The sequence below is a fragment of the Suillus subalutaceus genome (genome assembly GCF_016647625.1).
Source record: "Suillus subalutaceus strain FC151 chromosome Unknown DFJ58scaffold_114, whole genome shotgun sequence".
Lineage (NCBI taxonomy): Eukaryota > Fungi > Basidiomycota > Agaricomycetes > Boletales > Suillaceae > Suillus > Suillus subalutaceus.
Window position 1 is genome coordinate 7,522 of NW_024540363.1, and position 26,375 is coordinate 33,896.

General features: G+C 47.3%; 9 protein-coding genes across 9 annotated transcripts; 3 read left to right on the forward strand and 6 right to left on the reverse strand.

Annotated features, from left to right (window-relative positions):
• Positions 1 to 1,429: 1,429 nt before the first annotated feature.
• On the reverse strand, positions 1,430 to 3,173 carry DFJ58DRAFT_844553 (uncharacterized protein; the record flags this gene model as incomplete). Its single annotated transcript, XM_041393092.1, has 11 exons — positions 1,430 to 1,528; positions 1,562 to 1,594; positions 1,801 to 1,841; positions 2,078 to 2,176; positions 2,241 to 2,307; positions 2,349 to 2,425; positions 2,453 to 2,511; positions 2,577 to 2,607; positions 2,751 to 2,848; positions 3,052 to 3,061; positions 3,119 to 3,173. 11 exons carry the CDS (start codon positions 3,171 to 3,173, stop codon positions 1,430 to 1,432), a joined length of 669 nt encoding a protein of 222 aa, XP_041240002.1.
• A 2,049-nt stretch (positions 3,174 to 5,222) lies between these two features.
• DFJ58DRAFT_805649 (uncharacterized protein) lies at positions 5,223 to 6,026 on the reverse strand (the record flags this gene model as incomplete). Its single annotated transcript, XM_041391120.1, is given in 7 exon segments — positions 5,223 to 5,257; positions 5,301 to 5,302; positions 5,314 to 5,496; positions 5,665 to 5,808; positions 5,868 to 5,900; positions 5,951 to 5,970; positions 6,017 to 6,026. Coding segments are annotated over 5 exon segments (300 nt in total), but the record flags the coding sequence as incomplete, so codon positions are not given.
• A 1,351-nt stretch (positions 6,027 to 7,377) lies between these two features.
• On the forward strand, positions 7,378 to 8,792 carry DFJ58DRAFT_844555 (uncharacterized protein; the record flags this gene model as incomplete). The annotated part of the gene is made up of 8 exons (XM_041393093.1): positions 7,378 to 7,540; positions 7,767 to 7,877; positions 8,006 to 8,195; positions 8,218 to 8,269; positions 8,327 to 8,369; positions 8,458 to 8,520; positions 8,581 to 8,648; positions 8,697 to 8,792. 8 exons carry the CDS (start codon positions 7,378 to 7,380, stop codon positions 8,790 to 8,792), a joined length of 786 nt encoding a protein of 261 aa, XP_041240004.1.
• Positions 8,793 to 8,885: 93 nt separating this feature from the next.
• Positions 8,886 to 11,680, reverse strand: DFJ58DRAFT_805656 (kinase-like domain-containing protein). Its single transcript, XM_041391121.1, has 2 exons — positions 10,253 to 11,680; positions 8,886 to 10,202 (listed from the first exon to the last, which is right to left on the reverse strand). Exons 1-2 carry the CDS (start codon positions 11,430 to 11,432, stop codon positions 9,220 to 9,222), a joined length of 2,163 nt encoding a protein of 720 aa, XP_041240005.1. The 5' UTR covers positions 11,433 to 11,680; the 3' UTR covers positions 8,886 to 9,219.
• Positions 11,681 to 14,148: 2,468 nt separating this feature from the next.
• Positions 14,149 to 15,496, reverse strand: DFJ58DRAFT_805661 (chaperone for protein-folding within the ER, fungal-domain-containing protein). Its single transcript, XM_041391122.1, has 4 exons — positions 15,144 to 15,496; positions 15,024 to 15,088; positions 14,921 to 14,970; positions 14,149 to 14,866 (listed from the first exon to the last, which is right to left on the reverse strand). The coding sequence occupies exons 1-4, from the start codon at positions 15,276 to 15,278 to the stop codon at positions 14,412 to 14,414; spliced, it is 705 nt and encodes a 234-aa protein (XP_041240006.1). The 5' UTR covers positions 15,279 to 15,496; the 3' UTR covers positions 14,149 to 14,411.
• A 192-nt stretch (positions 15,497 to 15,688) lies between these two features.
• On the reverse strand, positions 15,689 to 17,011 carry DFJ58DRAFT_805663 (nucleophile aminohydrolase). Its single transcript, XM_041391123.1, has 6 exons — positions 16,743 to 17,011; positions 16,607 to 16,688; positions 16,425 to 16,554; positions 16,266 to 16,372; positions 16,055 to 16,174; positions 15,689 to 16,008 (listed from the first exon to the last, which is right to left on the reverse strand). Exons 1-6 carry the CDS (start codon positions 16,922 to 16,924, stop codon positions 15,862 to 15,864), a joined length of 768 nt encoding a protein of 255 aa, XP_041240007.1. The 5' UTR covers positions 16,925 to 17,011; the 3' UTR covers positions 15,689 to 15,861.
• A 62-nt stretch (positions 17,012 to 17,073) lies between these two features.
• DFJ58DRAFT_805666 (uncharacterized protein) lies at positions 17,074 to 18,571 on the forward strand. Its single transcript, XM_041391124.1, has 7 exons — positions 17,074 to 17,151; positions 17,203 to 17,250; positions 17,303 to 17,338; positions 17,386 to 17,455; positions 17,507 to 17,862; positions 17,922 to 17,933; positions 17,983 to 18,571. The coding sequence occupies exons 1-7, from the start codon at positions 17,148 to 17,150 to the stop codon at positions 18,363 to 18,365; spliced, it is 909 nt and encodes a 302-aa protein (XP_041240008.1). The 5' UTR covers positions 17,074 to 17,147; the 3' UTR covers positions 18,366 to 18,571.
• Positions 18,572 to 22,461: 3,890 nt separating this feature from the next.
• Positions 22,462 to 23,600, reverse strand: DFJ58DRAFT_51489 (uncharacterized protein). Its single transcript, XM_041380773.1, has 5 exons — positions 23,337 to 23,600; positions 23,077 to 23,277; positions 22,939 to 23,029; positions 22,751 to 22,874; positions 22,462 to 22,703 (listed from the first exon to the last, which is right to left on the reverse strand). Exons 1-5 carry the CDS (start codon positions 23,541 to 23,543, stop codon positions 22,661 to 22,663), a joined length of 666 nt encoding a protein of 221 aa, XP_041240009.1. The 5' UTR covers positions 23,544 to 23,600; the 3' UTR covers positions 22,462 to 22,660.
• A 1,043-nt stretch (positions 23,601 to 24,643) lies between these two features.
• DFJ58DRAFT_854912 (uncharacterized protein) lies at positions 24,644 to 25,566 on the forward strand (the record flags this gene model as incomplete). Its single annotated transcript, XM_041393881.1, has 3 exons — positions 24,644 to 24,960; positions 25,071 to 25,223; positions 25,281 to 25,566. The coding sequence occupies 3 exons, from the start codon at positions 24,644 to 24,646 to the stop codon at positions 25,564 to 25,566; spliced, it is 756 nt and encodes a 251-aa protein (XP_041240010.1).
• Positions 25,567 to 26,375: the final 809 nt, after the last annotated feature.

Genomic DNA, 26,375 nt, shown 5'->3' on the forward strand with positions numbered 1-26,375 from the left:
TAGACGCAGAACGCACCTAATAAATTTAAAGTTTCCGAGGCTCGAAGTTTGGTGCATTATTGTTACTTGAACGCAAAGCTATCTTGAAGGACCTTGTACTTTGTAGGGAGGCTAAATCTCTTCGAATGAACCAATACATCGTGCGGCGACAGAAAGGGCATTTCACCTTGGTCCAGAGTGATCGGAGCGACTCGAGCTTACGAGAATACCCACTTTGAGCAGCACCGAGGGCGTACTGCATTTACAATTCTCACGATGGAATGAACAAACATGATCTAAGGTTTGTAAAATATTTAATGGCCGACTGGGACGAGCTCACCGGATTGTAGCCAGAGTCGACGCTGAGCGACCCCGACTTGAAGAAGTAGAACATTTCATTGAGTGATAACTTGATACTGGCCAAGAACGCGACAGGACCTGCGCGTCGTCAAGATACTTGGTCTGCATTCAAGTTTCGCAGACGAGGATACTGATTACGTACCTTATCTATATATAGGAATCCATTCACATGCGACAGCGGATAATATTGCGGATATCATTCAAGTTGCAGGGCTGGCTCCTGCCAAGGCGTATCACATTACCAATCTTTGAAGTGATCAAGCATGATCTTAGGTCTGGAAAATATATAATGTCTGATTGGGACGAGATTGCATAGCCTTTGACGGCTGTGTTGGAACTTGGAACAAGGACCCGGAAGAAGCACAACATTCATTACATAAGCGTTGATGGCTGCACAGGCCACTTCACGAGCTCTCGCAAGCTGGGAGTCTGCACCTTTTCCTTGTCTCCAGACAACCCGCCTGTTTGCGAGTACATCAGATAATACAGCGCGTCTATGTGAAATATCGACACAAACCTCCGACCCCTCCAACACTCATAGGATGTGAACTGCATGGCATTTTCGCTGACGAGAAGTTGCTGGGCCACTGGTTCGAGGACAAGATGGCGATTCACCAGCACTAGAACCATTCACGCGCTACACACAGCCCCCATTGCGCTGAGAACAAGTGAGTCTTTCGCTCCTAGAACGTGGGGCATAAAGCTTCGCTATACGCGTCGCTACACTCCTACTATTTGGGAGCACAGCTCACCTTGAAGCCCAGGTTCGAACCCGTGCTTCGGGCTTGCGCCCAAACACCAAACACTTCCTATCCCATCAGCAGTCTCGTCTCCGAGAACTTTCCTCTAAGTTTTACTTAGTAGTCACACCTAACTCAGTCTCCTTTCGTTACACACCTCGAATCTAACTTCGTCATCAAACAGCTACAGAGCAGTGCAGCACATAGACCACAACTTCACCAACAAACGCGGACCTCTCCAGCTATTCGTATCATTCGTTAACTTATACTTGGTACAATAACCTAGGACAGCCCGCAGGGCACCACAACCTAACAGTTTTAGTTGTTTGCTGCAGTATGAAATTCTCTCTCTACCAAACCCATCCCCACCAGTCATCTCCTACAGTCCACAGCCTCGCTCCACAAACGACACCGAATAAGCTATAGGATAAGACATCACGCCGTGGAATCTACAGATGACATGTCGGTCATTGAATACGCACAAGGGCGCCAGAGCTGTGTGCATGTCGGTTCACCTGCCAGAGATGGAGGTGCATGCGCGTAGCGAGGATTGTGAGGATCATGAACTGGAAACTTTACGTGGGTGGAAGTTTGGGCATTGTTAGTAGGAATACGCAGCAGGATGTGGAGGTGCATACTCATACAACAGGGTGTGGTAGGAGTACTGAGGTACGGAACATTAATGACTCGATCATAAAAGGCATTTGGAAGATTTACGCACCTGGAGGAGCAGCAATGTGAATATGTTCATTACAGAGAACACTTCAGGAAAGAGAATGATCATGGATCAGTACAGCAAAACGGCGCGTACGAGTGCTAACTTACGAAGACCACATGCATAATAAGATATGCTATGGTTCACCAGGACAAGGTACAGACGGCTTGCTGGGTTTATCCGCCTTCTTTAGGTTGCGTTATCGCGTAGAGCTGAGTATCATGAGTCCTGAGACAACATCTGTCAGCGCGTGTTTGTACATGCATATGCTCCTGGTACCCACCCAGTTCGAACACGGAAAGGAGAAGAGTTGGTATGAGGAGCGGGAAACTTGTCGAACTCCGGTAGCACCCTGTGATGCCCGGGATCGCGCTAGTCGCATCTGCGAAAGTGAACAGAATTGTTGAATGGTAGTGAAATGCCAAGGTGGAGATGAGAGCACGTACATGCTGCGGGAGCAGTGGTGGTGAAGGCAATGCCAATGGATGCTCCGACAAAAGTCTGCTGATGTATCTACCACGAGCTCTGGTGTGGTGAGTGGATGGAGAACTCACGAGAAAGGTGGACAGCATGGCTGCGAGTAAGATTCTATTCTTGTTCCAGAGCACATATGTTCTAAGGATGAAAAAACCTGGATGAATCAGATCAGAAAACACACATAAGATACGGGGAAACGAGAGATACATTCGGAGAAAATGGCTGATACCATACCAACGCCTGTGAGAGGAAAGCAGTAACCGTCAACAAGGACGTGCCATACATGGATGTGCCCATGCACGTACCTGTGGTCAATATTTTCAAACACCGGCATTTCTGGCGAAGTCATGCAGTAAGTCGTTCGTTCTCATTAACACCCCACAACATCACATACGCCTGGGTTCTCATTTGGGGCAAAGCTCACTGAGGACAAGCGTTAATTCATCATCGGGGCGACATGTGCTTGGAGCGGAACGTACGATACAACCCGTGGTGAGAAAGGATAAAGGCGAGGTATCGTGTAACAATATACAGGCCTTTTACCTGCTCCAGTGCGATCGGGAAGCAAAAATGTCCACTTGCACAGCATATTGTGATATCAAACAGAGATGTACACGGAACGGGTGTATTACCTCTTCATGGATTGAACATGCATAATCATCGATCTGGATAAGCGAGTTCAACAACGGACGTAAGAAGTCAGGGTAAGCCTACCCAGAATGTAGCCATCGACACTGAGCTGTGTTAGGGCAAAGAATAAGAGGTTCAGACAGTACGCACCGTGTATGTACTGATGGAACATGAGTTGTCAAGTATTATTCGCCCTCACATCAACAAGGAGACACACCGTAGAGAAACTGCAAGCTCCTTGCTGCTGCGATATCGTCAGATGAATACTCCATCTAGAGGTTTGGATGCTGGAACAGTCTCAGCGAGTAATGAGAAAACGCTGAGGTATGGACGACGGGACGCGCGTTAAGTATACCACGTGCGGTGATTTAACGATCAGGCGGCTTGATGCACGATGTGCAGTAGATACCGATAAGATGAAGAGAGATGCAAGATATGATATAGAAGAGCGTCAAGATGGGTAAGATAGGTGCCAACAGAGGTCAAAAAAATGTATTTCATGCACACATCATGCGGCTTTTTATCTCTTATAAATGAGCTGTGAACCATCAAGGTGGTGGCGTTAATACTGGGATATCATTTCAATTGCAGGCTTAGCTTGACGGTCATGGTGAAGTGCTTCACAGTTCACTGGATGCAGCTGCAGGGGAGGAAGTTGATAAAGGATATAGTTGCGCCTGTGGTGCCTGAGGCAATAGCCATGCTCTATTCTGAGGCACATATGTTGTATGTCAAGTCTTTGGTTAGACTACATAATAGACGCAGAACGTACCTAATAAAAGCTTCTGAAGCGCGAAGTTCGATGCATCATTGGCAATTTGAAACGGCGAAGCTACTTTGGAGGGACATTGTTGCCTTTAGTAGGGAGGCTCGACCTCTTTGGATGAACGGATACACCGTGCGGCGAAAGAAAAGGGCCTTCACCTTGGTCTAGAGCGATCAGATCGAAACGGGAATACCAATTGGGACAGCATCATCATGACAACAATGTATCAAGTGACTGAGGTGAACCACTGCATTACCAATTCTTGGAGTGAACAGGCATGACCATAGGGTTGAAAAATAGTTAATGGCTGATTGAAATAGATTGGGACGAGCTCACCGGATTGTAGTCAGAGTAAGCAGAACACTCGCTAAGCAGTACCTCTACAGCGGCCAAGAACGCGACAGACTGCGCATCGTCAAAATACTTCGTCTGCATTCAGAAACATGGTTAAGTTTCGCAGACGATGATTGCAGCGCTGGTCATGTACCTTATCTATATAAGAACTCATCAACATGCGACAGCAGATAAATATTACGGATACTATTCAAGTTGCAGGGCTTGCTGACCCAATATCCCCAGGGGAGCGTTGCACTAATTGGGAAGTTGACGACCAAGTGTAAACTTCACCACAAACGCGGCCATTCAGTACTTGGTACAGTAACCCCAGGACAGCCCGCAAGGCACCACGTCTTGACAGTTTTAGTTGTTTGTTGCGGCATATAAATAAAGAAATTCTCTCTCTTTACTAAATCCACTCCCACCAGTCGTCTCGTACAGTCCAAGCCTCGCTCCACACCGGATAAGCCATAGGATAAGACATCACGCCGCGTAATCTACAAATGACATATCAGACATTTGAATATGCGTAAGGGAGCCAGAGCGGTGTGCATGTAGGTTTATTCGCCAGAGATGGAGGTGCATGCGCGCGGCGAGGATCGCAAGGATCGTGACTTGAAAACTGTACATGGGTGTCAATTTGGATATTAGTAGTAGGAATACGCAGCAGATGTGAAGGTGCATACTCATACAACATGGTGTGGTAGGCGTACTGGAGCGCGGAATATCAACAACTCGATTATAAAAGGCATTCGGGAGATTTACGCACATCGAGGAGTAGCGATGTGAATATGTTCACGATTGAGAACACTTCAGGAAAGGGAAATTATCATAGATCAACACGGAAAAACCGCACATGCAAGCGGTAACTCACAAAACCACACGTATAATAGAATATGTTATGTTTCACCAGGACAACGTACAGACGGCTTGGGTTTTTCCGCCAGCTCTGTATGGCACGTATGATCGTGAGCGTCATGAGTCCTGAGGAGAACATCTGTCAGTGCATGATTGTACATATATATGCTCCTGGTTACCCACCCAGTTGGAACACGGAAAGGAGAAGAAATGGTATGAAGAATTGGAAATTGGTCGAACTGTGGTAGCACCCTGTGATGCCCGGGATCGCGCTAGTCGAAACTGTGAAAGTGGAAATGTTTCAGTGGTCATGTAACGCTGGAGGGAAGGTGAGAGCAAGTACATGCGGCGGCGGCGATATCGGTGAACTCAACGCTGAAGGATGCTACGAGAAAAGTCTGGCTGATGCATCTACCACCAGCTTTGGTGTAGTGAGTGGATTGGGGACTCACGAAAGAGGTGATCAGCATGGCTGCGAGCAAGATCCTATTCTTGTTCCAGAGCGCATATGTTCTGAGGATAAAAAACCTGGATGGATCAGATCAGAAGCACACATATCTTACGGAGGAACAAAAGATACATTCGGAGCACATGACTGCTACTATAGATAGACCTGTGAGAGGAAAGTAGTAGCCCTGAGCAAGGACGTGCATGCACGAATGTACCTTGCACGTACCTGAGTTTATATCGCCCAACACCCAGCATTGCTGGCGAAGTCATGCAGTAAGTCGTTCGTTCTCATTAACTCTCCACAGTATCACATACACTTTGGTTCTCATTCGAGATAAAGCTCCCTGAAGAACAAGTATTAATTCATTGTCGGGGTGATGTGTGCTGGAGCGGAACGCACAATATAGATTCGCGGCGAGAAGGATAGAGGGGAGGTATCGCGTAACAATATACAGGCATTTCACCTTGCTCCAGTGCGATCGAAGCAAAAATGTCCACTTTGCACAGTAGATTGTGGATATCAAAACCGAGGTGTATCACGGAACGGGTGTATTACCTCTTCATGAAGTGAACATGCATAATCATAGATCTGGATAAGCGAGTTCAACAGGGGACGTGAATAGATCAGTATAAGCCTACCCAGATTGTAGCTACCGAGACTAAATTATGTTAGGGCAAGGAACCAGGGATTCAGACGATACACACAGGAAATGTACTGATGGCACATGGATTGTCAATTATTATTCGCCCTTATATCGACAAGGAGACACACCGTAGCGAACTGCAAGCTCTTCGCTGCTGCGATAATCGTCAGACGAATACTCCATGTAGAGGCTGTACACTGGAAAAGTCTCAGCGAGTGATGAGAAAATGCTGAGGTATGGACGACGACTGGATGCGCGTCAAGTACGGTTATCAGTGTAATGATCAGGTGGCTTGATGCGCACTGTGCAGTATCAATGGATACCAATATAAGGTGAAGAAGGTTCAAGATATAGAAGAGCGTCAAGATAGGTAAGATAAATGCAAACAGAGGGAAAACAAAAAAAGGAATTCATGCACATATCATGCAGCTTCTTATATCTCTTATGAACGAGCTGTGATCCCATCAAGGTAGTAGCGTTAATACTGGGATATCATTCCAGTTGCAGGCTTAGCTTGATGGTAATGATGGAGCGTTTCCCAGTTCACCGGATTCACCGGCAGGGGAGCGACTTGATAAAGATATAGTTGCGCCTACGGTGCCTGAAGCAGTAGTTTCACTAGAATAGACTTTTATTCCGAGGCATATATGTTGTATGTCAAGCCTTTGGTCAGAATACATGATAGACGCAGAACGCACCTAATAAAAGCTTCTGAAGCTCGAAGTTTTATGCATTATTGTCACTCAAAACGTAAAGCTACGTTGGAGGGACCTTGCCACATTGCCTCCTTGTAGGAGGCTGAACCTCTTTGGATGAACGGATACATCGTGCGGCGACAGAAAGGGCTTAGTCCAGATGATCGGATCGAAGCGGGAATTCCCACTTTGGACAGCATCATTATCAACTGTCAATGTATCAATACTGAGGCGTATCACAAATTACCAATTCTTGGAGTGAACAAACATGAGCATAAGGCTGAGACGAGCTCACCAGACAATTGTAGTTATTGACAGATGTGTTGGAACAAGGTCCCGGAAGAAGTAGAACATTCATTAAGTATGGTATTGATAGCGGCCGCATACCAACGACAACGTAACACACTGCATTCAGAAACATGGTCAAATTTCGCGCACGGGGAACACTCATTGAGTATGTACCTGATCTATAAAAAAAACCATCAAGATGCGGCCGTTGACTATAGTGCATCGGCCTACGATCATTCAAATTGCAAAGCTTGCTGACCCATGATCTCGAAGCGTTGCACTAAGTTGACGACCGAGTGTATACGTATCACAGAGACAGTCACGGTTGTTTGGAGACAAAGCCACACGTGACTGTTTGTTTGGCAGCAACTTTAGAATTAAACAACGCCTCGGCAAGAACCAGAAACAGCCTAAGTAAACCGCGACTAAAATTCACAGAATGGCATTCCAGCAAATGCAACAAGAGGCTTCCGTACTCAAATACCCAGAAGACTTCGGTCTTCATCCAAATGTATCCCTAGAAAACGCAGCCAACATGCTATTCCGTGCCATCCAATCCTCTCACAACCAACCCTACGCATGGACTTTTATCGACAAGCCAGGTATGAATAGTGCTAAAGACCTTAATCGTGAGCTAACGATTAATCATATACAGAAGGCCAAATATACCTCTTATTCATGCCAAATCCTCTCAGCCTCTGAACGACGGTATCCGATGGCAAGACCAAGGAAGCCGATACACTATCCCTGTCCAACGCGGTACACGGATACGCACCGGCCCTTTTATTTATTTATTTATTTTATAATTCAGTTTATCCTTTTTCGAAGTCGCAGAAGTCAAATTCGACTCCCAAGACACGGCAGCATGGCGCTACTGCCTTCACAAAGGCAGTCACCCCCAACTAGTCCTAATTCACCACTCCCGTGTACCTCCCATCGGTAAGTCCTTCCACCACCGTATCATCATTTTCGCCTTCTTACCACCCATCGCGTATTGTTCCATATGTCTGTGACTTCACCAATCCACATCCACATCTGCATCTACGCATATATCTCCCGCACCCCAGAGATCGACCCATCTCTCATGAATTACCCTGTCAGGCACTACCTACTATTACAAATCACGGACCCTCCTATATATGTCATGGGCGAAAGGGCGGGTCAAAAAGACTTCCCACACCTCGCAGTCATGTCCGTATCAAGGTGGTATACCCCAAGTAGGAATGAACCCGCAGGCGACGATAGCGCAGTAGAACAGTAATATGGAGGTTTTGGAGAGGAGGAGGGAGCGTGAACGGATGAGAGATGGGAGTGGGGGCGTAGGAGTGGACGTGAGTATATCCTGTCCTAGGAAAATCATTTATCTGATGTGTTGGTTATTGGTTCAGCAACGGCCTGGTCATCCACGGCTAAATGATGACGAATCCGCAGGTTCGACCACCTCGTTTGCTCAGTTGAACGTTATTCGCATTGATCATTTGTGCAAATGAATCTGAATTGCTATCCACGCGGACGCTAGCAATTACGAGATATCGGAGAAACCACGAGTTAATGGAAGAAGTCTTCAGGCATGCAGCTTTTGGTAAGAACACTACTTACTATTTCTATCAGATCATTCTCAGGTACACCACTCATTAGACAGCAAAAAAACCTTCGTCATCAAAAAGAATATGCCAGGGCTTTGACAAAGCAGAACTAGAGGCTAAAAGTGTGCGTCCCGGTATCACTAATTCTGAGTCCAGCTTAATTCCCCTTTAGGCTAAATTGCAAGACGACGTAGGGACACTTCAGGCCAAGGCTGCTGAGCTGGAAGGCTCAGAAAGTAATGGCGGACGACGTGATAGTTACAGCTAGTGGTCACGCCCCGATGGAACCTACTACTTAACCACTATGCTTTCCATTTGTATCTTGCTGCTTGTCATACCACGCATAGATTCCACAGACAGGTATTGTGAATGAGGCGCTCAAGATTCATAAAACAAGTAGTACAATGTGGTAAGTAAGGCATGCGCAATATAAGTTTTGCCATCAAGTATATCTCAAACACCAGGGGCTACGATACGCAAAACGAGCGTTTCAAAATCAAGAACATAACGAAAAAAACAAAGCCAAAGGGGGTCGTATGTACCGGAAGTCCTCAGGATTGAATACAAAATACAATGATGAGCCAACACAGACCAAAAGCAAGATAAATAGCGATTGTTCGATCAGCAACCCACAAATCCGATGGTCCCCAGAAGATAAAATGCGTTTTGGGGGGAATAGAGAGGTGAGGATACAGCTAGTGAGGGCGGCGGTAGGTGTTGTGGGTGTCATGCCCAACGCTTCGGCTTCGGGTACCGCCTTGCGACATAATCGGTATGGGAGTGGTGCTGGGATCTCTAAGGAATCCGCCCACTCCGTGAACTTCTGCTGCGCTATAGGAAGAAGGATCTTCCTTGATGCGAAGCCGCAATCTCCGTCGCCAAGCACCTGATGCCGGCGGTGTGCTCTCAGCTCTTTTGTGCTTGTGCGGCGGCAATGTTTCTTGTATAACTTTCAAACGCTCATTCGCAGTGGTCGTACCACTATGGTGGGTAGTAGGTTCTGCTACAGCGTTAATGTCTAGAGTAGACGCCCAGTGAGCGGTATCGCGCAACACGTCTACATCAGCGTCGAGATCTCCCGAGCCTGCAGTGTATTCTGATTGGCTGGAAGACGTCGCTAATGATGATGTACACCGATTCGGAGGTAGAAATCCCGCCTTCTTCGGTCGCCGGCCACGCTCAGGTGATGGCCCTGGCGAGGCAAGAAGAGCAGGGCCGCCAATGTCAAGAGGCGGCACAGAGAGAGACGTCGAGGCGCTCACCACTGAATGACTGAGCTCATCGTACGTGGGAGACATTGGGTAACGAACCACTGGTGGGCGAGAGATACTGCGACTCGTACATCGTGTTGCGAGCGAGCTCGCAGTTGAGACAGAGGTACGGGAGAGGGAACGGTTGGACCGCCTTGTGGGTGCTTCTTCGGTGTGAGATGGGTTTGGGTTGTTATCACGCTCCGAACGCGACTGGGATAATGATGGAGATCGGCGGCTGGGGTAATCTACTAACTCAAATTTATCCTCGTCTGTTACAGGAGATGTGTCGTCGTCGTCAAGTCCAACACCCCAAGCCATCTCATCCACCATCGCAATCGTCCACCGGGTACGGACCCTACGCTCCATGCAGCCTTTGAGAACATGCTCGGTTCCACGACTAATACCAGAAGGCATATCATAAACGCCTGTAAAGAAGTGTATTAGCAAGCCAAAAATCACGATACCATGTCCTTACCGTGCAAAATTTTCATCTGGAGTCGTAGCTCGAATGAGTCTAAAAATGGGAGACGGCCGGTCAGAAGTGCGTAAAGCAGAACACCCAGAGCCCAGATGTCCTGAGCCGGATTAGCACCGTTGAACCGTGAAGCTTTAGGTTGAAGAAGCTCGGGAGAAGCGTATGGCAAAGACCCTTCTTGGAAAGCATGTGATGGATGAACAGGCGGAGGGTTTTCGCCGATAGGAGTTGATATACGGTGACGCCTAGGACCACGATGGCGTAAAATTGAGAGATGTGAAGACATGCTGGATTTTGCTGATCTATTAGAAGTGGAACGGTGACGGTAGATGCCAGAGTGATCGTCTGCATCGCATAGAGGTTCATCATCGTCAACTTCGCCGATCTTGCGGGTCATGCCGAAATCGCTGATTCTACAGGTACCCATCTCATCTACAAGGACGTTCTCAAGTTTGATATCTCCGTGTACATAGCCTGCAACTTCGTGCAGGTAGCGCACGCCTCGTACGATTTGTCGAAACATCATGCCCGTGTCATCGTGAGGGAGAGCAGGACGACCGTCCCTTATAAGTATGTCATATAGGGATCCAGCGGGACAAAGGAGGCAGAAGAAGAAGTCGGCGTAAGAAGTGTGTTCGGAAAAGAAGAGGGGTAAGGTATGCTCGTGACATAAGGAAGCCCATATTTGGGCCTCGTGATTGAGTCGCCTTCTAGCTAAAGAAGGATTTGTCTGTTTCTCCAAATTGGAGCGACGGACGATTTTGACAGCGACGACACCTCCGGAAGGGGATGAGGCACGTTTGATCACGGAGAACCCCCCATAACCTATAGTTGGTCCGAGGACATAGCCACGAATGATTTCACCTTCTGCATCTGGTGATTGTGGGATTGCGGAGGAACTAAAGGAAGACAGGAACATCATTGCTGGTGACATGGAGACACCATCGCTTTCTGAGAAAGATGGAGGCTCATTATTGTTTGCAAGAAATTGCCGTGAAATGTCCTGGTCAAGATCCGAGCCGGAAGCTGCCTGGGATGCTGCTGTCTGGTGTTCGTCTGGTATCTTCAGAGATGGTGACCAACCCCAAGCTAGAGGTAGGCTCTCATGTCCTACGGACGAGCGTGAAAGAGATTCTGTAGTTGTTGCAGGAGATAGAGATTTGATGAGACCTGAGGTCATGGAAAGAAATTGATGAATGAACGATGGATGATCTGAGCTTGAGAGCAATTTAAAATAAGATCTAATAGCACAAAGAAAAGCGATGAATATGACGGTAGAAGGATATATCGTGTGTGAGGGGCCTGCGAGGGGGATGCGGCGACAGGGAAAGAATCAAGAGGCACAAGATTTTAAATAAACGACTTTCCGGAGTAATCGCCAATATCCAGGTGTGTGACTTCTTTCCCATATTTATCCGGGTCCGGTGTGACGGCGTATTCCGGTTCCGATCTATAAATTGGTAGCGTGGCTAAATATTGGGCGGCTACTTTGCGAACTTAACGCTGCTTGTTCCGTTGCTTCACTTCGACCCTGTTCTCTTCCAATGTAAATCGCAAGTCAGATAACGATAACTGCAGATATTATCTCTAGGCCGAGGCTCACCGAGACACCTATCTCGGTGTGCCTCCTCGCCAGTGGCTCAGTTGAGTTGGCAAAGCATCTGTTTTACACATTTAGGGTCTTTTCACTAGATTTCAAAATCAATCAAGTCCTTTATTATGGATCACACTTTCCAAGTCAGCGTACAGGACTTCACCCTCAATGTTAACAATGACTCCGATGATCACGTATACCTCAATTCACTGCTGTCACAATATATTTACGATAGTTTAATACATCACGCCGCTCCCAGCGTGCCACGATATTCAACGCTAGTGGTAATGCGAAGGATCATCAACTCCACATCCGGAGACGCCCGAAGCAAACTTCAAGGGTTCCACTCATATGACTAGAGAAGATCTCACCATTCGGGAGATGCAGTCCACTTGTCAGACCAGCCCGGACTTACTCGCATCATCGGCGATCGCTAGGAACGACATACGAGACTGTCCGCCTCTGACAGCTCTCGCCGTCAGCGCATCGCATGATAACGAACCATCCGGTTGATGCGACAGCCCTCACGTCGATGAAGCACGCGATAAAAAAAACCATACATTTGGTATCCATGTATGTTTTTTAATGTCCAAATTTTGTCTATTGACCCATGTATGTTTTCGCCCGTTCATCGTGAGTGCGTCAATACCCAACTAAGTTTTTTCATTGACTTCATTTCATCTAAGATGTGTAATTCGATATCCCCGGTCCTTTACGCACCGATCTGGAATTGTGGTATGGGCCGCAGTATCGCACAGCCAGGACGGGAAGCCTCCCATGCCTTCTACAATATCTGAGAACGTGCGTGAATTTCGATATCACTGCAATCCATGTATTACCACCGAGCTATGCTCAACACAGAGAAAGAGACTCACCCCGGCCGGCTGGACTGACCTCAGACTGGACAAGGTTCGGCAATCCCGAACATGTAGGATATAAATTTGATTAATATTTTCTGTCGCCCACAGAACATTGCGTGTTAAGATCCGTCGGACCTTCGCTTGGCAATTTCCTTATGCAAATATCGCCCCGCCCCACATTCTACCGGGCGAACCGTTTGGAGCAAACAGTGCCGGGAGCTCGCCCGAAAGTGGAGCTGCCGAGCATGACATGCGGTTCGAGCGATATACACCCCGGAGTATCAAATAAACAGGACAGGCAACCATCCAGGCCTCCACTCCATTAAATATTGATATTACCACTAACGATACATGTACCGTCGCAGAACCGTACGATAAGGAGAGAAGATACAGAAGGTGAGTTCTAGATCCACTTTAACCACCTAGATTCAAACTGGCCCTCCGGTAAGGTTCGGCGACCCGAGGAGTGCTGAATAGAACCTTTAATTATACTGTCACCACTTCACCACGTCTTAAGCTTCAACAGCTCTGCTGGCCTTTTAAGTTTGAGCGAATACCGCCAACAAGGATCGCCGCTGCGCGCGGAGCTGGCGAGGTTTAGCTATCCTACACAAAGCAAAACGCGCTGTCGTCCGGACTATCGCACAGCCAGTTCAGGCAATCATACTAGCCCCTCCCACGAATTTATCAACTTTGATATCAAATAGCATTGCCAGTGAGTGATCTATGCACCGCCACTGAACCTACTCCCAGTACGATAAGATCCTGACTTTAGACTCACTAGGGTCTGGCCAGCTGGATGAACTAGCTTCAGATTTTCGTGGTGGATATGCCACCATTAGGGCGGCGAATTGTATTTCCTTGATTTCCATATCGCCAGTTCACCACGTCTTGAACTTTCAAATCAGACTCGATAATGACCTGCCTGGCGTACGGCGTATGACATCTTTGAGAGGGGGAATATTTGACGTGTGTAGTGTTCTCTGATCAGTGTTGAATAGAAGTCTCGATATTGATATTGCCACCACGTTTGTCCAGTAGAGCTTGTGAAATGTCGATGAGGGTTTCTCTGCGTTAAGATCCGATGGCTGGGACTGGGTTGGTGACTTCCTTATGCAAAGATCTTCTCGCATATACACTGGTTGTGTCACTGAGCGACAATGGAGTCGCTGGCTGAGAGAAAGGATAGTTGTTGAACATGGTGCCACCTCCTTCTGCATAGCCTAAAGTAAGAGAGAGCATCAAGTTGCAATGGGGGGCAGTAACAAGGGGGGACAGAGAGAGGTAACAGGGAGCAACTAGTTTTGGCAAAGGCAACCGCAGCAGGAAGTTTAGTTGACCGATGTGGAGCTGACATTTTAAGCTATATGTAGTGGCTTACGGCAAGACGTAGCGCCCAGGCTCCACAGTCTTACCAGGTCCGGCATATTCACGTGCACGTGCGCCCACCATGACCGCATGCTCTCCCTGTGACGTGTATACGTCTCCATTATCCAAGCCGGTGGATGTAATACTAAAACAAAGGACTAGAACGCATATCAAACGAGCGTCTGCTGCAGTCGATCACAGGATATCCATATCGCATCGACAAAAGGATCCACGATGATGCAGGTAGGTATATGTCCAAAGTGTCCAATGCAAAAAAGTGTGTTATAGGTATAAGAAATACGACGATGGCGCGCAGGTATAATCATCACGTCCCGTTCTACAATAGCAGAGACGCTAGTCCAAGACCTGAAATCACCATAAGCAGGCCTGTCACGCTCGCTACCTCCCATCTGCGCTCCCCAGCATTTGCGTTGACGACCGCTGCATTTTGGACGGTGGCGGCGGTGACGGCGGTTGAACTGACGTTACGCAGAGCCTGAGTTGGGAGCATGTTGGGTGAAGTGGTGATGAGGTATTGAGGTGGTAACGGTGTACCATCGAACTGGTACAGCTGGAGGGTGTACCCCATAACCGGGTCTTGGTATATGTTCCAGAGAATGTAAAGTTCAGTATCGTTGTAGTTTTCTATGAAGTTGGAGATGGCGGCACAGGGATCTTGTATTTGTTGGTAGCCGTCGCCGAATGGCGTCATGACGATGGAGCCGTTGGAGGCGAGAACATATGTGCCGTGGCACCAGTTCATGACGCCTGTGATGCAGGTTGGTACGGAACCTGTTAGGATTGCTTTAGCGGCATGAAACAGGAAATATAGCACGGAAAGCAAACCATTGCTAGTCATACGGTACCGTGCGATCTCGTAGTACCCATCACTTGTGCTTTAATTCGATCCGAGTCAGAGATCGAAGCCGGGAACATTATTGATACTTACAAAGAAAATGACATTCCTGTTGTCTTTGGGTATGTAAACGCCTCTTGAGATGGCGTAGCAAAGCCCTTGAAACCACAGCAACTTGAGTCAGGAAGTAAACTGTAATCAAATCTGACTTACAGATCCAGTGACGACATTCTGGCTGCCAGAGCTCCAGGTGCCAGTGATGGCGGTGACATTATGAGCTGCGTCGTAGACGGTCTGGCCATGGGCAGACGTTGCAAGCAGCAAAAGTAAGGAAGTGAATATCATCATCAAGGATGTCTATAAGATGTTTTAGGCCAGCGTTTGGTAGTTTTTCGGGGTAAGGAGGGCAGAGGAAAAAGACTACAGGACGACCACGAGAGTGGGGAGCGAACGTTGAGAACGACGATAGCGGTCAAGGTGAGAAGGTCGTCGGGCAGTCTGTTTGCTCTTGTTTGGTACCAGTCTTTGTTTCGATACTATTTACATAAATTTAGAATGCATCGCTGGCACTGATTCTGAACTCTACGTGTTTGGTTTCACTGTGGGTCTTCATTTCCGTCTCACAGAGTCCAACACGCGGAATCAATTGGCTTCGAGCCAACGATAATCCTGATTGCCATGTGCAGTGCGCGGCATCCTACCTAATTATGTACCGCCTTGTGGTGCCCGGCAGCAGATCAGGTGGTCGTCGTCATGCAAAAATCTTACACATACTAATTGCGTACTAGCTAAATGGAATCACTGCATAGTATTTAATAATGACCACTTCAGTGTTTCCTTTTGTATTCTATATATCAAAGAACGTATCGACCAGGCTGCGACAACGACAAAATATATTCAGTGAGGGAAAGTTGTCCAGAATACAAGCGATTTAATCTTTCTTCAAATCCCTCCTCATGACAAACAAGCGTTCGCCATCTTCTGTCACGGTTAACTCTTGCAGACCCCGAACGCTTTCCATACCCTGCAGAGTCCGTCCTTTGGCTAGCGCGATGAAGATTTCAAGGCCATCACCGACCTGCACAAAGTTAGATGGGATCACATAACCAAAATATGGGGCTCACTTCAATGTGACGCTCAGTCGCGCTCGTGAAGGAGTCGATAACTATCGACAAGACAATTTCCAGCGGGAGATGCGACGGATGTGAGGTCCCCTGTGCAGCTTGTTGGTTCTTGAAGTAGATCTAGGAGTTTCAACGTCAGACAAAATGCACGGGCGACGTCGGGAAGGATGGCATTTGCAACCGGGAAGAATATTGAGCACCCTAATCTCACCTGATTGTCTAGGAATGGCTGGACTAATGACTGAGCAGCGCCTGCAGCACGGCAGGCCTCTCGTTCATACGAGCCCACGGGGTCGAACGAATACACGGCACCAGTACCTGAGAAGCTCTATAAATAAGCCAAGAACGTGGAGCATGAAGATGAACAGACCATCCTCCTCGATGCCACCCAAAATGTTGTATACATAATAGGGAAAGAAGCGACGTGCATAAAGCATTGTTTGAATTAATCTTGCTATGGCCCGTAGAGGCATATCTTTCGCATGCGCATGACGGTACCACTACGTAGCCCCATAAGCATATACAACGGAATCATATCAGGGAATAACGAACCTCTAGACGTTGTTTCACCTTCTTCACAAACATATTGCCATCAGCTGCGAACCCGTTCACAGCCAGCACCGCGCGATCGGTTCTTGAAAGACAAAGTTAGAGAAGGAGACGAAATGATACATAACGACACGCGTACAATCTAAATACTTTTGGTGCGTATCGCGTTTGGATTGAATATCCTTCGCTCTGTCGTGTGTCGCCAGCAATAACAGTGAAATCTGCACCAGCAATAGCAAGGATTGTACCGCCGTTTTCTGTGTAAGGGTTAAACCGCCTCTCCTGAGGATGGGCGAGTGAGTCCATATCAGGCATGATCATTTGGAAAGTGGGCAAGCTTGAGCTGGTGTTCAAGAGAGTTAATACAGTCCAGTCCGACTCCCAGGCCGCGTAATTCAAGTGTGCAGTTACATAACTTACATTTTCCCACAATAGTAGCCGCTGCTTTTGGTAATCAACTGCAAGTAATGAGTCAATTGAGGCTTTTGATAAACACGACTCGAAACACGATCCCCGCAGATCTTGCAACTTAGTACAGCTAAATATGAGTAAGTAACCTTCTGCGTGGTGAATATCTCTCTAGCTGACTCAAAAATCAGACAAGGACCTGCTCGATGGCCGACTGCTGTTCGCGATTCCAAAAAAAGGTCCAATTCATCTGAGTCTTAATCATAGATCGTTAGTACTGACCCGCCCTAGGACGGTTGCACGAGAAATGTCTCGAGTTACTCTCCGGTGCGTCCCTTCTTAAATCTCCGAGCGATATGCAAAGCAATCTACAGGCGCCGACATCCAATTCCGGAGAGCCAACAGGCTTGACGTCTGCCTAGTGATGAATCACCCCATAGCTCTGTAAAACTCCGGCTCCGATCCTACATCTAATCGAATCTGACCCCGCCGCAGCGTGTTCCTTCCAGCATCAGACATACCATCATTCGTCGGGAATGGAGATGTTGACCTTGGCATAACGGGCCACGATGTTATCCTTGAAGCTAAGATGCAAGATCGGGTCACGGAGATTCATCGGCTGGGGTTCGGAAAGTGCGCTTTGCAAGTGCAAACACTAGAGAATGGGCCGTTCAATTCAGTCGAAGATCTTGCCGGAAAACGTGTGGTTACAAGTTTTGATGTCATTGCAGGGGCGTATTTTGCCAAGATCGATGAGCGATTGAACCTCACTGGGGATAACAAAACCAAGATCCAGTATGTGGGAGGGAGTGTAGAAGCAGCTTGTGCTCTTGGACTCGCGGATGGTATAGGTAAGTCGCACGCTAGAATGGCAGATTGCAAGGATGTTCACATCTTGATCCTTGAATAGTTGATCTTGTCGGTATGTTATCGTCCCAGGTCACGCGTAGAAAGATCTAACGATATTTCAGAGTCTGGAGATACGATGCGAGCAGCCGGTCTGCATGCCATCGCGACAATACTCCAAACGGAGGCAGTACTCATAAAATCAAACGTTCCCCATCGCGCCCATCATGCACCTTTGATCGATCTCATCGCGAGCCGAATAGCCGGAGTCGTGGCTGCTGGAAAATATGTTGTTTGTGAATATAATATTCGTAGGCAATCGGTATCTCAGGCAACAGCTATTACACCTGGAAGAAGAGCACCCACCATCAGTCCTCTCGAAGAGGAAGGTTGGGTCGCGATTAGTAGTATGGTTGAGAAGAAGACCATTGCGAATACCATGGACCAACTGGTGAAAATTGGCGCAGAGGATATAATGGTCTTTAATCTGGATAATTGCAGGGTATGAGAGCGTCAGTATCGGTATAGATTCGTTGCTTTAGAGCGGTTCCTGGGCCAACAATGACATATACAGATCTGATTCTCCACATTTTAACGTATCCATCCACACAACTGTAAGTACTTCAAGTTGATCAAGTACTTGATAGGATTGCCATGTCACGGTTCCTGTCGCTATCTATCGCGTAGACACACTTTATAACATGCATAATGACATCGATATATGAGTAGAGAAGACTGACCTACTAACATGGACAAACTAACGACTTCGTGCAAACTTCAAACTTCAAACGCAAAGACAATACTTTCAGCTAGTCTGCATTCCTTGGCACGCCTGATACCGTAGCACGATATTAGTGACGAACTCACATAACGTCCACCTACACTTTAGACCGCAAAACTTGCTTCAACCCCAAGGATGGATCAGGGCCTCCGGAGTGGATTACTGCGTATGATGGTGACAATGACGACGAGCTCTCTGACGAGCCTTCCACATTCAATCGACATCGACACAATTTATATGCTCATCGTGTGCTTAAATGAAGATAACTCCTTTGGATCATGCCTTGTTCAGGAAAAGATGGATTACATGTTACATAACGTTGATTGGTATGGATCGCAGTGGTGGAAGGGTTGTCGGAAGCCATGTTGAACGCGCAATAACCGGTTGGAACGAGCTACGTCGTCGAACTTCCCTGTGTAACTTATCTGGTCTTAACTTCCTCAAATTCACCGCCCAACCCCGGTAACGCCCTACACAATATGCCAATCCTCCTCACGGAAGTATGTAGTCCTCACGAGAAACCATAAGAGAGTCCATGCCTGAGGCTCAGCACGTTCACGGACGTGCCTAGGAACTCTTTCGGTGATTTCCTGAGGCACGTTGCTCTCGCATGCAGACTGGTATCCATTTGCACCTTCCTCGAGTTCGCCGCCACGACCGACAAAACTCCGGAAAACACTGCGCAAGCTGCGAATAAAATCCACAGAACTGGTCCTCCTCACGAGATATCTGATATTCCATGATTCTTAGCTGCGGGCACCATCCTGAGGTCATCAGAGTAGCCGATTCCTGCGACAGTTGACAAGCATGGCCCCGGATCTGCTCCCAAGTGGCTGTATCGAATATCCTAATCGGGCCACGGGAACCGGAGATGAGTTTCTTTCCATCTGGCGTCCAAGCCAAGCTTTGCAAGATCCAGTTCTTGTGTTTGATTGTTGTGAGCAGTTCGCCCGTCTTGGCATCCCATATTTGTATTTCGTCGTTATAACCACCGGTCGGGAATTTGGTTGAGTCAGGTGAGTAGATCACCGCGAACACCCACGTGTGCCCGGTCTTGATTGGACCCAGGACTGTTTCACCGCTCTTGACATCCCATACCCTTACTGTCCCGTCGAAGGATCCGCTCACGACTCGCTCACCATCTGCACTCCAGCACACTGACTCAACGTTCTTAGTGTGCCCAATCCATTTGACAATGACCTTTCCTATCTTGACATCCCACAACCTCACTGTCCCATCATCACTTCCGCTTGCCACAGTGCTGCCGTTCGGAGACAATGTTATTGTGGACACTCTTACTTTATCTACCCCATCTCGCCAGTCATCGCCGATCTGTGCGCCGCCCTTGAGGTCCCATAGTTGCAGTGAGCCGTCATCCGAACATGTGATAATGCGTCGTCGTCCGTTAGGCAGGTGCACAACACCGTTCACGTTGCCAGTATGACCTCGAATCGTCTTGTATAGTTTGATTGCTGCAATGTCGTCCACCTCAATGGTGGGGGAAGACATGGTCGGCGCTCGGGGTATCGACATCGACGATGGCAGGTCGTGGACTATCTATGCGCGAGAAAACTGGCGCAGTCTTTAGGTTATTTGGCGATGGCTAGTGAGTAGACGGGCCTCCTTCATTATCAATACATGCACGCCAGGCATTGCTTACGAGACAGCTTGCTCACAGAAATATAAATTCTGACCGAAGATAGCTTTGGGACTATATATGCTGACGCTCTCGGAGATTTGTAGGAGATCTTTGCTAGGATCCGCTAGTAAACGAATGCTCGACATCGCCTAGTAGAACAGTGCAAAGTACTACTCACGGTAGCCACCAAAGTTAACGCGTGCTCACTGCGCCGATGCACCGATTAGAGAGACAGATCGTAACTTAATTGAGACTGTTTAGTTTGGAGGAAGTTGGGCACCTGTATCTCAATTGTTCTTTGGGGTGCGCATTCCACGCCTTATCCTCATGTTCGATACACGACTCAACCATGTGTTGTGTAGACGAAGCGCCCAGCCAGTCCTATGTCTATACCACTACATCGTTCTTGGGACATTTTGATGGTCACGCCCCTTCTGCGTGTCTTTGAACATTTCTATGTCTGCAATTTACGTAAGACGCTGCGGCACGCTTCTCCAGAATTTCCACTTGCTGTGCAGTATTTAACAGTATCAATAACAGACGCCGCACCATACTGAATCTCGCTCTGCACGTCTAACATATGTGTAATGATAGTTTCATTAGCCTCGAGGCAGAGCAAGATCATGCCACTGAGATTCATCGTCTCGGGTTTGGAAAGTGCGCCTTGCAAGTCCAGACTCAAGAAAACAGGCCATCCAAATCAGTCAAAGATCTTACTGATCATTGTCACGAAGTTCTTGCAGGGGCGTGCTTTGCCACGATTGATGAGCGATTTAACCTCGCTGATGATCACAAAGCCAAGATTCAATATGTATGAGGAAGTATGGGGGCATCTCGCGCTTTCGTATTCGTCGATGGTATAGGTGAGTTGCCTTCCTAATGACAAATTGCAATGATAATCGTTAGGTATGTCATCGTCTTACGTCTGGTGTGGAAAGTTCTGACGATATTCTAGAGTGTGTGGATACGACTGAGACCCGACTAGAACACGTGTTGTTACAAGTTGCGGGGCAGCCTAAGATTGCGATGAAGCTCACATTTTGAACATTGTATAGTGGACCTTGGTGTTATCGAGCTCTTCCAGCAATTTATTAGGGTGCATTGCTCTCGCATGCAGACTGGTATCCATTTGCACCTTCCTCGAATTCGCCGTCGCGATATAAATATTATTTTTACGCCGTATACGATTCATCAATGACAACGTTTGGCTCATTAATGCATTGACCAAGACCGGGCTGGTCCACGTGAGCCCATTATGCAGCTGCCGCCTGCTACATCGTCTCATCCCCTTCGCACTGTTGCATGAGCTAACGCTAGATTTAACAGACCCTATAATTGTCAAGAGGGGCGCTGACACTGAGCGCGCCCAATTATATTTTTAGTCACAACGGTTACACTCGGCTGCATTTTGTCGTTCAATGATTATTTTTCTTAGACACAGCCTGACGCAGTATCTCTTTCTTTTCATCTGCATGTTTTTCCACATATCTTGCCATTTGCCATCATTGCGAGTTCTCCCGGAGGTGACCCTACCACGATCATAATGCCAAGTTGTTGTGTCCCAGCCAGAACAGACTCGCGACGGCTAGTCTGTTCAAAGCAACTTTCGTTTGCGAGAAACTTGGGTTTAACAGACTACCCGCATTGTTTGTCCTTGATCTCAACATCGCGGGATGCATATACTGCCGTGATGGGTTGTTGTCTGTGTAGGTTAGTGCGTAGCATGTTCTTTTATCCATTGTGCACGTTGATTCAAAGGCTTGGATTATGGGATATAGACTCCAAGTCCGAAAGGTGGTCCAGTTCGGTTTGACTCAAACAAGCATAACAATACTGGAGGAAACATGACCTATGTTGTTGTTTCAATGCGATGAAAAGGCTCGTTGCGATAAAGGAATTAAGTCACTTCTATCCCCGTCACCATCTAGGCATTGTACAAGCAGTTATAGCAATTCACTCAAGTCCTTTCTTTGCGTAAACACTTTCGTTCAGCCACCAATTTCCTTTAAACCCGCAGTCGACGGTGTTACGTCCGTTGCGGATCAGCGTTTAGCCCTTCTTGTTCCCTTTACATAAACATACATACCGCGCTTTCAAGTTGCATTACTATACATGCAGACCCTGGGCATCTATTCTCTACGGCACTTTGCTGTATGGACAGTCCGCATGGGCGATCACGAGGCGATGTGACATATCCACGTATTAAGTGTAATAGAGAGACATGGCAAGTTATTGGCGAAAGTTCCGCTGCTACGGGCCGTTGACCGACTCGTATACAACCCGAAGCGTCCAGACCCTGAGTGGTCTACAACAATTATCACACCGTTATCAGCAGCACTGTCAAAGCTGAATCCATGCAACACCTATACTAGTATGATGCCTGTCAACAACTCGTGCGGGGGAGGTCTTTTTGATCATCGACCTGCCTGCAAAGCATATTGAGACAGATCCAACAAGAGTGCTACTAGCTTACTGTCTGTCCACAACGCTGGCAAGGTAGAACGTGAGGACTCCGTTTGTAAGGAAAGCCACACAGCCAAAGATAGTCATGATGTTGACAACACCATGGTCAGACCAGAAGCAGGCGATAAAGATAGCTGCACCAAAGGAAACGGGGCCATACTCATAAGTGATTCTGAACACATCTAGTGCCTCACTTACACACAAACAAAAAGCAAGTAGAGACTGACAGACAGATTGAGGGGTATGCCAGCCATATCAGCAGCGCGGTGATTTGGCGTCGTGACATACGCTGTGCCGTGTGTCAAACCATGAGCCAGCCCATACAAGCGGACTCACTTTGAAGGTTTGCATGTCTTTGTGAGTGGTGCTAGCTTGATAGATAACAAGCACCGCAGTTCCGGATGTCACGCTGAGCAATGCAGCACCAAATGAAACCATGGCAAAGATGTACGATATTGAAGAGTTATAAGCCATCAAATGCTCAATAGGAGGCTGAGACGATATGAGTATACTAGTAGTTGCGAGTACGAGCCCGGCCTAAAGCCCAGTCATTGAACATTAGCCGTATGATAAAGATTGGATCATATCAAACATACAGTGACGTTTGAGTTCTGGAAGCGATTGACCATTACTGAGACATGCTCCTTCCATTCTTCGTTATTCGTATCTTTCCAATGCTCGAGAGACTTCTGGGAGACTGCAATAATGCACAAGATTTTGAACGCCATCCTCAAGATAGGATGATTGGGAGCTCGACAGTTTTCGGGGACTTCGGGGGTGGAGTTTACAGGCATCATCGTCATGACGGGGACGGACCAACTTCTGGGCAGGCTGAGCTGCTTTTGAAAGCTGGCACCCAGGAGAGGGCAAGAAGAAGGCTGTCTATAGCGTGTATGCACGATGCACCACTTCATAAGATGAAATTAAATCATTAGAGAAACGCCCACATAACTCGTGTTCATGGGAACAGAATGTTGGATGTAGGCCTGACTGCGGAGGGACCTACTGGTTGTGTTTTTCTGGATACTCGTGAATTCAAATTCTGATCAATGTTCTGCCAGGCTCATGGGTCGTGGTAGAGTCCAGGAGCGTCCGACCAAAATTTTCCTATCCTACGCGCTCAAACGAGCGACAACGGAGATAAAAAAAACATCGATGGCACTGGGAAGTTCTGACATTAAGGAAGCCTGCAGCTCCGCAGTTTAATGTTTGAGAGGCGAACTTCACGATGCTAATATAATGATGCACTCAGCACGATAAGTTTGTCGTGAGTTGTTGGTGAAGTAGCCGGAGGTAGTAAAGCCTGAGGTGTCAGTCAATGAAAAGAGAGCCAAAATACTTGGGTGTGCTCTTGATCATGGGGCGCGAGGTGTCAGACAGGTGGATTGCCAAATAGACAATAGTCTTTGATTTCAGAGCATGCAAAGTTCAAACTATGACAGACCTAGATGTCAGATGCTGAAAATCGCCACCCACACATCAGCAAACTGTTGATTTCGTAACAGTTCCCACACATTTGACAACTCCACACAAGACATCACACACCCTCACAACTCTCACACACATCACAAACAAATGACCACAAGTCTGCCACAAACGGACAGTAGCACACGCAGCACAAGCGCACTAGGGTTCAGGGAATTTGGGGTGGGCTAATTTGCCTTGCTAATTTACCGTGAATGACAGGGTGAATTTCAGACCCTCGAAAACCAGGTGTCAATTTGGGTGAATTTGGGTCCAATGGTTCAGTTTGGCCGGTTCGGCTAGACCACCCTAGCTCATCATAGTCAAGATATATAAGTTGATTTGGTTGCCGGCTCGGAAGATCACCGAGAATCTGAAATATTGTGAAGTTCAAGTCGCTGAAATATTGTAAATATTGTCCTCCCCATCGCGAAGCTACATGCAACATATCAAGGATCAACTAGCTGAACTACGACTCTGTCTTGCAGCATTGCCAACAGACATTCCTATTCCGAAGGAGTCAAAGTATAAATTCTTGAACTTCACCTTAGACGCCGAATGGACTGCAGACATTGGCGAGGCTGCTGCCGTCAATCAAGAACTAGAAGTCAGGTTGGGCAGTCGAGTCAATGGCCTTAAACTCGTTGAACGAAGCCCAGAGATGGAGGCCATAGTCCATGTTTTTGAAACATGGATGAAGAAATTTCCGGGTGATGTTATCCTGGAGAAATGGGTGAACGACACTCTCGAAGCTGCGTGAGGCCTCATTCTTGCAGCTGGAAAAGCTGTGAGTCAAATCTTATTTTCTTCTTCAATAAAATGAACTTACTGATGGCATACTATAAAGTTGCCAGTCCTTGTCTCAGACTCAAGTTCTATGAAAGAAAACCAGTCAAAGTCAATCATACTCAGATACCCGAGAAACAAAAGCCCAAGGTTCAGAAGCTCGATACGATGGTCGCTCCTTCTGTCAAATGGCGAGATATGTATGCAACCATCCATGGTAAACCTGAGACACCGTCTGTCTTCCCGCTGCCTGCTTGACCACCTACCATGACCATGGACATCATTTCAAGCTTGACCGACAAACATCAAGGCAGATGTTCAGACTTGGATGATGAAGATGGGGATTGGCTTGATAATGGTGATATTGCGGGCCATGTGGGTTTAGCTGGCGTGAAAAGCACTGAGTTCGACGTGGATAAAGATATTAACATATCATCCGCGTACCTCCTCGATATTTTGTCAGACCACACTCTACAGCCCACGGCTGCTTGCGGAGGTCTGTCAACACCAAAGGTGATGGCTGCCACAACTTCATCCTCGACACTGATGGGTGATGACGAGTGGGAGGAATGGTGATTGGCGGCTTTGTTGTAGATTACAGTCAATTAGACCAAATTTACCTGCAAATTAGCGCAAATCAGCGTCAAAGAGCTATGGGTCAATTTGAGTGAATTTGCTGTCATTTACACTGGTCAATTAGGTCTTCGCAGAGGGTCGTGCTAATTAGCTGGTCAACCAGAGCGGGATCCCTAATTCCCCGAGCCCTAAAGTGCACACACTGTACACAACACAAACTGTTACACACTGTAAAATGTGAAATACATGTAATACTAGAATATACTACTAGCAGTGATTGTATATACATACATGCACAGTGAGATAACCGGCTATTCACTAGTATAGTCTTATAGATTATTAATTAACAACAGTAGTAGTATAAAAGAAAAATGTACTTACTCCTCAGTGTCACGCTCGGAGAGTAGCAAACATTACAATGCCGCTTTTCCTCCACTCTGAGTGCATGCATCCAACATCGAGGTCAGCCAATAATAGACACGTGTTTGCAGCTTCTGCCCGGTGGCAGTAGATATGGGTGAGTATTTGATGGTGTTCCAAAAGGCAGTCGGCCAGGTGTTTCTGAGCTTGACACACTTTACATTTGGCCTGGGCTGCCTCAAGTGTGAGGTCAGAGTTATCTTCCTCTGGTTGATCGAACAAGTGGTCGGATTCAGCTGAGTCTCGTTCCTGCAGACAACAGATGAGTGACAAACAACGGATGAGTGACAAAGCAACACATTAGTGGGTGCAACTCACAGAATGCATTGCTACGGGTAAATTCTCCTCCTCTTTTTCCTCCTCCTTGACAAGGTACAATTGCGACCGAG